Consider the following 10,431-nt stretch of genomic DNA (forward strand, 5'->3'; position numbering starts at 1 on the left):
AGGGTAAGTTGGCACACACTCANGGTAAGTTGGCCCACACTCAGGGTAAGTTGGCACACACTCAGGGGTAAGTTGGCTCACACTCAGGGGTAAGTTGGCTCGACACTCAGGGGTAAGTTGGCCCACACTCAGGGGTAAGTTGGCCCACACTCAGGGTAAGTTGGCTCACACTCAGGGCTAAGTTGGCCCACACTAAGGGGTAAGTTGGCCCACACTTACCCAGCGCATAAGTTGTTGGTTGTGACAATAAACGATGAATACCATTCACTGCATTGAGTGTTGTTGATCACGGGAACAGTGGCTTCGCGTAACTTGCTCAAGTCATCGCTGCTGACTATAAAGAAGATCATATGAATTAATACAATGAATATTATAAACGTATCATATTAAGTAGAACAGGAATATGTTTCAAACTTTAATGTAATTCTCTTTGAAAATGAAGATCATATTAACTAAAACAACAAAATGGGTTTTAACGCCAAAATGAAAGTCTTTCACTTAATCTTATTCTTGATAATGAATATTAAGTTTACATTTCTGCTGATACATAAATATAGGTATAAGGTATCAAAACACAACTGCTTCCCAGTGGGCATGAAATACTCAGATCTTTAAACCCACTTAAGGTTTAACATTAAAGTAACCCTACAGGAACTCCACAATAGTTAAACATATTCATCATATATTTAAGTATATATACATTGTAAAGCTTACATATTGTATGCGAATATCCACAGCCATTACATCACTCCCCAAATATAATCCAAATGATTCTCACCTTGGGTACTTCCCCACCCTGTGATCCAACATAATGTACCAACGTCTACTTTATCAGTTGGTAGACAAGCAGGAATGATGTAATCCGTGTACACCACTACACCTGCCAACTTTAACATACTGACGTCATCAACCAGTGTGAGGTCATTATAACCTGCAACTTACAACTTTAACAATCACCCACAAAGTAACATACGACTCGTAAGCTGGCACAAGGTGAAATAGAACACCCGTGTTATAACGACTATCGTCGCCCCATCGTGATATATATAACAAGTTACATTCATTCATTTAACTAGCCTGCCCTGGATTCGAACGTACTTACCCGAATGAATGACTATTTTCTCAACCGCGAAATATTTCGCGGAATCCTCAATGACGTCATAATCCAATACGCCCAATCCAACTTGAAGGTTCGAAGCATCGAGCCTGCCAACATGACGTCATAATAACAACTCTTCTTGGGGGAAACCCCTAAAAAGCAACTCACCCGACGGTACAATGAGCTGCGGTTAGAATCCATTTGTCCCCGATTAGTGTTCCTCCGCACAATGCGAACCTTACGTTATTTATACCAACCCGCATCAGCAAGGCTTGCCATGGCCATTCACCCTTGCTCGCTTCACTCCCTCCAACTATACGCGACCGTGAGATCACTGGTACACCGCATTCATCTGACAAGACCGGTAATTTTTACTCCTCATAATAGTAAAGGAGCTTTGATGAATGAGCACGTAAATTACCACTTTATTTAGTAAGTGAATACACATCTAAAACCATAGGGACCATATACGTTGGAATAAATAGAAACACCAACTGTTCAACAATAAAGAATCTATTATTCGTGCCCAATAATAACTATATTTGTAAATAATTTGAAATTATCTCTTTGGTAGCGAAGTACGGTTTGTATGGCTTTATAATTAAGACAACCTATTAGTGACCACTATGTTAGAGCAGTTATCGCTAAGGGCCCACAATGGTAGCAGCGAACTTGAACCCACTACTTTTGAGTTTGAGGCCCCAGATAACCATTATGCCACGGCGCTGGCTGTCGGTAATTCACCAACTCGACATCGGATTATTACAACACTTGCCCTCAAACAACACGAACATAGAAATTAAGATTTTATTTTACACCTCGTGACGTCACGTTATCTTATTATGACGTCACTTTATGTTGCGTTCTAGAATTATGCGACAATTAAACTTTCTGCGAAAAAAACAATTTCTTAAATCTACGACGTCATTCTGACGTAAGAAAGATTGAATGACGTCATTCTGACTTCACCCTGACGTCATTCTTACGTTAACATATATTACCTGTTGCCGCAACCACTGGTAACTGAAAGTTTAAGATAAATATAATAAACAAACAAAGCCACATCTCCCTGTGTGTTGTAGCACGTAAACGACGGAATGAAACAAGAGGGTTAAGTTACCCCGTGTAACAATGGTACATCATAATGGTGATTGTGAGGGGCATTGTTTCTATTCTCACATATCGTTACGAAACTTTGGATTCATCATTTGCGTCATAATCGACGCGATTTTGCGCTCGATCATATCCTGTATGACGTCAGCAGATACACCGGAAGTAACTCTCTGTCGCGCTCTGGTGGGGAATTTATTCTCCATTAATGACGTCACCATGACGTCAATCTTGTCCTCGAGACTACGTTGCTGTGGGATCTGGTTGCTATGACGACCGTGGTCACGTGGTTGGTTGCTATGCGCATCACGATCACCATGGTAACGATCGCCTGATGACCGGTAACCAATAGGAACGCCGTATCCCGAATCGGAAGGTTGATCTGTGAAATCTGTATTGTGACGTCATAAGTATCTTTATTTCGATCATTGAGGTAATATATAAAATTAATTATTTTTTTATTTCTCTGTGACGTCATAATAATAATCGTTGTGACGTCATAACGACGAATAAACAGTGAACAATCACCTTCGTCTGTTTCGTAGGAAAGATCATCTGATCTGAAACTTCCGCTGCTACTGCTTGACTTTGTAACGTCATCTTGTATGACATCATCTGTGGACATCACGTGGAGTGTTACGTCGTCATTTATAAAAAATAACATTAATACCTTGATGCGAGCTACGCGTCGTGTGATTGGTCGATGTAGACCACGTGCCACGAGTGGTTGACGAATCGGTAAAGTTCTTGTACGGTGACGTCACTTCCTTCATGCTCGTCATCGATGACGCCATCTGTAGTGATACATCAAAAATAAATACGTCATAACGATAACGTCATAATATTAACTTTATGACGATGACGTCATAGCAATGACGTCACACACCTACCGTATTTTTTCTCCACAGTAAAGTTGGCGTGCTCATCGTCTCAGAGTTTGGTCGATGCGACCTTAACCCCCTAGGTTCAAACTCGTGTATCATGTCATCCATGACGTCATCGGTTGCGTCATGGTCTCCCGTTGAACCTCCAACAGGTCGAAGTCTTTCCCGACACCTCTTGATTGAACCCAGGAGAAAAAAGTTCTCGCTGCCCGGCCCAAAGTTTAATGTTCTCACATGTGGCGAATCTACCGTTGTATGTGGCGAATCTACCGTTGTATGTGGCGAATCTACCGTTGTATGTGGCGAATCTACCGCTGTATGTGCCGAATCTACCGTTGTTTGTGGCGAATCTACCGTTGTTTGTGGCGAATCCACTGTTGTATGTGGCGGAACCACCGTTGGTTTTTGAATGAATTGTCGCCGAAAGTCGTCACTCATTTCATTAATGACGCGTTTTAACTTCCGTTTTTCTGATAATGATATCGGTTTGGGGGAACTTCCTCCTGATGACGTAATAATCTCAGAGTCGAGTTGGTCACGTGATCTTTTCCCTCTGTTTGTAGTGGACGAATCGCTGCTAAAGGAGGATTCATTATGACGTATTATGACGCAATAAACCCTAACACATACTTTGCCTTATGGACACCAGATGTCGCTAAGTGATAACCGCTAGATGGCGATAGAGTGGGTAGTACCTTGGGCCCAACGATGCATGACGAACCTTGAATTGCGTTGTAATCAAAGGGGATTTCCCACGTATGACGTCGTTCTGGATACCCTGTGTCACAATGAAAAGAAATGACGTCACAAACATGCATAAAATTACGTCATAAATAATTTATTTTTAATTTTTGTCAAAAATGTTTTAAGCAGCGATTCTTTTGTTTAAACAATCTCAATTATTGATACGTCATAATTAAATCACCTGACTTCGCGATGTCGCTTGTTTCCTTCTAAACAAAAGAAAAATAAATAATTCAAAAAAAATAACTCATTTTAAACAATCCAAACCTTTAGCGGTTGGTCCCGGGGTCTCTGGTCCCAACGTTGACCTGCAAATATAGTTTAAACATACTTTGGCTGATTTAAACAATAGACGAAATAATCCCACTATGACGTTATAATCACCTCGTTTGTCCGTTCCTGAAGATTGAAACGACCAAGAGTAAAACTCTTCGTCGCTAGGTGGCGCGAATGAGTTTATTTCTTTTTTACTTTCCCTGGTGAAACACCCCATTTTATCATCTATAAATATCCACAACCATTTTATCATCTATAAATATCCACAACGTTGCGCTTACCTCCTAGGCAGCGGTGGGAGCTTTCTTGTGTTTTTACTTTCTGCAAAGCTCAATCGAATTTTCGGTATTACGTCACCCTTTCTGACGTCATGCGGCCAAACAATGGGTGTCTTTCGATGCTGCTTCGATGATAATAGTGACGTCACCTTTTTGCGAGCGATATGCATTATTCCAACAAGTATGACGTCACAATAGATATGTGACGTAACAAACAACTTACTTTTCGAAACAAACTTTTCCCCTGACCCCCAACCTCGTGACCCTCACCCACGTGATCAACAGATCCCAACGATCGCAACCAAGCTTCATATTCCGCCTGCAGCGCCCTCTTACGGATGTCCTGTCCATACCGATGACGTAGGTTTGTATTTCTAGAAGTTGTGACGTCATCGTGACGTAAAACTTTCTTGCTTCCTCTGCTTACATTTATTCCCATGACGTATCAATGACGTCGTAAAAAACTATCGATTACGTAGCTTAACTATAAACATTAAAGTTAGAAATTTTTACACATGAAATAACATCACCATGATGTATACAACTACCAATGACGTCATGATCACGTGAACAATTACTGATGACATCACCATAACGTAAACAGCTTGACCTCCTTACCAACTTTTAGCCAAACTGCTTCCACTGCAAACGTCACAATGGCTTGTGTGACGCAACTTGAAACGATGAATAATTAAAGAAGAAGGAGCTTTTTCTCGCGATGGTAATTGGTGTAACTATTATGTCACAGCGAGAGTTGGTAATTGTTCGAAAATCTTTTTTTTTAAGTTTATTAGAAAACCAAATGCAATATTTGCAATGATGACGTCACTAATTATATAATTAATCATAAACACCATTGTTACATCATATAAACCAATCACAATATAAAAAAATCGCTACAAAACACAACCGCTAGATGACGTGCAAGAACTCATTAAAACTGAATCATCAAACTCAGGAATAAACGAGGATATTTACATATTGGTGCAACATATAGGAATATAAGAGTTATGTGTAAACAAAAGTAAGTGCGGTCGATAAATACAGAAAGTCATCGGTTCAGTTTCGGTTATCCAAATGTCACTGGCGCCACCTGCGGATTGAATATCGGTTAATACACCTCATGCTCGCTGTCGAGTAATAAGTTACCTGGTTTCTTGATACGGTGTTGACATTGACATCTTTGGGTGGTCCGTATTGTGGAATCATCACCACGGGTAGGCTGTTGGAAGCTTTCTCCTTCTGTGGGTCAACGTATGTAATCTATTTATCCTCGCATGGCGTGGCAACGACAGTCGTTATAACATTGGTGTTCTGTTTCATACACGTCGTGCCGGCTAACAGGTTACCACGTATGTAACCTATTTATCCTCGCATGGCGGGGTAACGACAGTCGTTATAACACGGGTGTTCTGTTTCATACACCTCGTGCCCGCTTACAAGTTACCACGTATGTTACTTATTTATCCTCGCATGGCGGGGTAACGACAGTTGTTATAACAAGGGTGTTCTGTTTCATACACCTTGTGCCCGCTTACAAGTTACCACGTATGTAACTTATTTATCCTCGCATAGCGGGCAACGACAGTCGTTATAACACGGCTGATCTGCTACATACACCTCGTTCTAGATTGTTCTATACGTTATAACCCGACTGGGCATGAGGAATTTGCACCTATGAAACATAATCCGTCTTTTTGTAACAACAACGAGCAATATATAGCAAAACAAGGCAGAGTGTTGAATGGACATCTGTCATGAAACGTTGATGTTTCACAACTTGTTCAACAAACAGATGTCTCTCACTGAAGCATTTAAACAAAATTAATCTTCTAAATGTAAGTACCTTTGATCGTTGATTCCCTCCCACGACCAAACAGATACCGCTTATAAACACAACCCCTCCACTCGCCCAGCCGAGGTAGAAGGCGTACCCGAAATCTCTTCTTAGCTCTAAGCCGAAAAGTCCAATGTCGCTAATGGCACCAAGATCAACCAGGTTCAAAGCGGTGAAAGCCCCACAACCAGCAAGTATAATAATGCCTGGAAGTTGTTTATTAAGAAGTTTGAGCGTAAAAAATGTGTGTAATTACACACACACACACACACACACACATATATATATATATATATACATTTATATACATTTGTGAACATATAAATAATGTTGCCACATTTTCATTTAAGAAATATCGTTTGCATTCTGTTACATCCAAAGTATAAACGCGACCAAATATATCACGTTGTCGAGAACCACGACGATTCTAAATGCATATGCAAAACCAAAAACAACATAGTAGGAAAATGCGTCATGATATAGTCTTGCCTACGTCATACTGTTTTGACGTCACTAACCCCACGTCATCGTGCCCACCTGCAGTAATCTCCAACCCTCCTTTAGCCGTGATTAACCCACCCTTCTTGTCCGCACATATAGCGAACAACATCAATATAAGGGAGATGAGGAACAAAACATCCGCAGCGATGAAACATCCTCGCGCAGCAGTGACGTCGATCCGTTTCAACCAATCTGTGGGAAGAGAAGAGCTAACCTCATGCTCGCCGTCGAGGTATTTAGTTTGTTATGGAGAGATATAGTAAGGTGGGGAAAATGGGACACCTTTAGCAGATAATATCCGTATCGTGTTTTAAACAATTAACAAAGGTTTATGGGAGTCGTAAGAAAACGGCTTTATAATTCTCTGAATGTTCTTTGTTTACTACCAAATGGGACGAGAAAATAGAATGAAATATGTCCCATCTTCCCCCAGCCTACTATATGACTGATATGTGTTGGAACAATGTCCATTAAAATAAGTTACCATGCATATAACTTGGGGGGTGATTGTTTTTATGTATGGCTGATAATGTGCGCAGCCCATTAGTCACAACCGGATGTCTTATCTAGAAAAATAACCTAAATTATATTTATCCCTTCAGAATACACTAAAGGAAATCCAATTAATTAAAACAACAAAAAGAAGGGAATTATAGCAGCTAAACGACAGACGTTAACAGCGATAGCTATCGTCGGCCTTGAGACTTGAACCCGGTGACCTCCACTCACCAGTTAACCCCCCGCATTGATCCAACCTCCCAACGTTACAGTCTCTCCAAATCCCGATCCAGGTGTCTCCCACAGTCTTCCATGGCGCTAATAACTGAGCTGTAAGCAACAACGCGGTGCCGACGAGCGACAAAACAATTCCAAACGCTTCACAACCACCTAAACCCATTGTGTTTTATTTGTTAACTAACAATGGAAACCTGGAACGTAATAATAGGCATTGTTACATAGGTGTTGACGATGGGTACAAACTTGGTATGTCGATCACATTATATTTGAAATATTTGCATATTAGAGTGGGGGAAGATGGGACACCTTTTCATTCTATTTTCTACGCCCATTTCGTAATAAACAAAGAACATTCAAGGAATTATAAAACCGTATACTTACGACTGTCACACACCGTTGTTAATTGTTTAAAACGCCTATTTGGATATTATGTGCTAAAGGTGTCCCGTCTTACCCCACCCTACTCTATTTAAAACAATAACCTTCTGTTTACACGGGCGAGGTCCTATAGCCAAATATCCTTGCTTGAAATACCGTATATACTGTGTACATTATTACTACCAACTTCGCTTTTGGTATTGTTTGCTATTCTATTCAATGTGTGTGAGGTCTTTCGGCGTAACATAGTATTTGGGAGTTAGCCCATTACGACGCACATAAATACACGGCTCTGCTGTCTAAATGACTTCGTATAGTTAGCGACCTTGGCTTTTATAACACGACGTCCCACACAGCAGCCACCTTTATATAAAGCAATCCACCCAAACACCCAGTATACGCCACAGCAGCGACTCTGCTTGGGGTTAAACCACCCGCTAGTACCAACTGCATGGTTGATTTAACCGATTAAGCCGTGTAAATATTCCAATTCATAAATGGTAGGCGTTTACAAAGCTAGTGTTTGATGTCGGTTTGTTGCCAACGACAACCCGTACAGGAGAATACAAACACATATTCAATGTATTAACTTATTGTGGCGACTTCAACTTAATCGGTCACATTTGATATTGCGTAATTACCATCACGTCCTACTACCTTATCTACAAAACCCACAATTGTTATTTTTCTTGTTATTGTAGATATACACACGTAGATGTAACAACTAATTATTCAACACAATTCAGAAGAAACATCGCTACATTACTTACGATAATCTAATTACGTTCAGTTTCAATTATTTCATCGACAGCGGCCAACGGTTTAACTTATAACGACAATATTGGAGCATCGCGTTCAATCGAACTAATCGTTAATTGTTTCTATCTCGCTGTAGGTTACGTCACAATCAGCCATCAATGGAAATTATTCTAGAACTAAACCTCCCGAACACGCTTGATTTAATCAGCCACCATAAACTGCAATAACAACCCCCAGTCAAACGAATCACATGATGTTTAGAATGTTGTAGCGATTACTGTCGGGAACTTAAGACCGCGGAAACTCCGAGGATTGCTAATTCTAGAAGACGCTTTATTGTCTTGCGGGTTGTGAAGAATCGAGTTGCGTCCCCTATTGTTACCGAACAACGCGAAGCCTTTGTTCCTTGTCGCTGTTTTGATTCTCGTGTTTACCGAGTTACCTATTGCGTAATAATATTGCGGGAGATATGTTTTGAGGGTTAATGGGTCAAGACTCACTGAAGCCACTTGCGGAAGTTTATGCGGAATATATTGGATAATGATCGTCTACAATAACCCGACTGTGGGCATTCCACTACATGTATTTGGCAAATTAAACTGTGTGTCCCTGGTTACAAATATTTTGACTAAACCTAAAATATTATCATTGGTGTAGATATACAGACTACATGCGTACATCAAGATGGCATGTAGACACGATAACTGATAATATGGGGGAGTAGAAAAATATCTTCACCAACTCGATAAGTTTAAAACAGATTAAAAATAACAATGCAGATAAAAAATAACATTGCGTAACCCTTAGTTCCATGACGTCATTCACTGTTACGTGACGTAATCCACAGTCACATGACGTCATCCACTGTCACATGATGTCATCATATTAATTCATACACATAAGATCAAAACCAAACGTTCGTAAATCATCTTCGCACATGCGACGTAGCGTGTTGAATATATTACAATACCAAGATCAGATCGGAAATAATGGCATAAGTCAAAATTTACTCATCAGCGACATCGTGTGAAAAAAATTAATTGGATTTCCATGTACCAGACAGCAAGATGTGGTGTAGCAGATTCTGCTGGATCAAAACGCACGGGCACGATGTTACTGTTATTGCATGAATTTATGTAACTTATTTATCCTCGCATGCCGGGCAATGTCAGTCGTTATAACACGGGTGTTCTGTTTCATAAACCTCTTGTCCGCTTACGAGTTACTACGTATGTAACTTATTTATCCTCGCATGGGGGCGGGCAATGTCAGTCGTTATAACACGGGTGTTCTGTTTCATAAACCTCTTGTCCGCTTACGAGTTACTACGTATGTAACTTATTTATCCTCGCATGGGGGCGGGCAATGACAATCGTTATAACACGGGTGTTCTGTTTCATACACCACGTGTCCGCTTACGAGTTACTACGTATGTAACTTATTTATCCTTGCTTGGGGGGGGGAATGACAGTCGTTATAACATGGGTGTTCTGTTTCATAAACCTCTTGTCCGCTTACGAGTTACTACGTATGTAACTTATTTATCCTCGCATGGGGGGGGGGCAACGACAATCGTTATAACACGGGTGTTCTGTTTGTTATACCGACTGTCGTTGCCCTGCCATGCATTCAATAGCAGTAAAATCGTGCCAGTGCGTTTTGATCGAGAATCTGTGACAGAATACTATTCACCATATCTTGCTGTCTGTGTAAGTTACTTACTTGTATATCTACCAATACATTAGTACTTGCCGCCAAACATGCTGGTCTTCTAATCTGAAATACCGCACAAACTTTTGCAGCTTAATTAGACTAAGACATTGCGAC

At 40.6% G+C, this 10,431-nt stretch overlaps 3 protein-coding genes across 4 annotated transcripts in view; all 3 read right to left on the reverse strand.

The window, feature by feature from the left end:
- LOC100184334 (coagulation factor XI-like) overlaps window positions 1-2,188 on the reverse strand; it is a 5,934-nt gene extending 3,746 nt beyond the window's left edge. The window contains exons 1-5 of the mRNA XM_018815545.2: window positions 2,101-2,188; window positions 1,268-1,451; window positions 1,103-1,206; window positions 779-931; window positions 220-334 (exon numbers count right to left, since the gene is read on the reverse strand). Of these exons, the coding sequence (XP_018671090.1) occupies window positions 220-334; window positions 779-931; window positions 1,103-1,206; window positions 1,268-1,451; window positions 2,101-2,164 (620 nt within the window). The 5' untranslated portion in view covers window positions 2,165-2,188. The remainder of the gene's footprint in view (window positions 1-219; window positions 335-778; window positions 932-1,102; window positions 1,207-1,267; window positions 1,452-2,100) is intronic.
- Window positions 2,189-2,225: 37 nt separating this feature from the next.
- LOC113475042 lies at window positions 2,226-5,152 on the reverse strand. 2 transcript variants are annotated; one of them, XM_026838454.1, is made up of 10 exons: window positions 4,615-5,152; window positions 4,395-4,540; window positions 4,222-4,313; window positions 4,105-4,145; window positions 4,019-4,046; window positions 3,724-3,871; window positions 3,100-3,667; window positions 2,880-3,003; window positions 2,738-2,824; window positions 2,226-2,600 (listed from the first exon to the last, which is right to left on the reverse strand). In XM_026838454.1, exons 1-10 carry the CDS (start codon window positions 4,828-4,830, stop codon window positions 2,275-2,277), a joined length of 1,776 nt encoding a protein of 591 aa, XP_026694255.1. In that variant the 5' UTR covers window positions 4,831-5,152; the 3' UTR covers window positions 2,226-2,274. The 2 variants fall into 2 exon arrangements, with proteins under 2 accessions (XP_026694255.1, XP_026694254.1); XM_026838453.1 differs by having other exon boundaries at window positions 3,100-3,670.
- LOC100186735 (claudin-17-like) lies at window positions 5,153-7,676 on the reverse strand. Its single transcript, XM_002125910.5, has 5 exons — window positions 7,459-7,676; window positions 6,766-6,921; window positions 6,238-6,434; window positions 5,541-5,633; window positions 5,153-5,484 (listed from the first exon to the last, which is right to left on the reverse strand). Exons 1-5 carry the CDS (start codon window positions 7,625-7,627, stop codon window positions 5,461-5,463), a joined length of 639 nt encoding a protein of 212 aa, XP_002125946.1. The 5' UTR covers window positions 7,628-7,676; the 3' UTR covers window positions 5,153-5,460.
- Between the last annotated feature and the right edge of the window lie 2,755 nt (window positions 7,677-10,431).

Source organism: Ciona intestinalis, unplaced genomic scaffold, assembly GCF_000224145.3.
Source record: "Ciona intestinalis unplaced genomic scaffold, KH HT000090.1, whole genome shotgun sequence".
Lineage (NCBI taxonomy): Eukaryota > Metazoa > Chordata > Ascidiacea > Phlebobranchia > Cionidae > Ciona > Ciona intestinalis.

What these genes read in the sequence shown, in the direction of transcription:
- LOC113475042 (XM_026838453.1), bottom strand. Translation starts at nt 4,830, where the DNA reads ATGGGAATAAATGTAAGCAGAGGAAGCAAGAAAGTTTTACGTCACGAT. An exon ending in CCCGGGACCAACCGCTAAAG is followed by an intron (nt 4,047 to 4,104) that starts GTTTGGATTGTT and finishes TCTTTTGTTTAG; the next exon opens with AAGGAAACAAGCGACATCGC. An exon ending in TACTGTGGAGAAAAAATACG is followed by an intron (nt 3,004 to 3,099) that starts GTAGGTGTGTGA and finishes GTATCACTACAG; the next exon opens with ATGGCGTCATCGATGACGAG.
- LOC100186735 (XM_002125910.5), bottom strand. Translation starts at nt 7,627, where the DNA reads ATGGGTTTAGGTGGTTGTGAAGCGTTTGGAATTGTTTTGTCGCTCGTC. An exon ending in AGGGTTGGAGATTACTGCAG is followed by an intron (nt 6,435 to 6,765) that starts GTGGGCACGATG and finishes AACAACTTCCAG; the next exon opens with GCATTATTATACTTGCTGGT. An exon ending in GAGGGAATCAACGATCAAAG is followed by an intron (nt 5,634 to 6,237) that starts GTACTTACATTT and finishes GTTGACCCACAG; the next exon opens with AAGGAGAAAGCTTCCAACAG.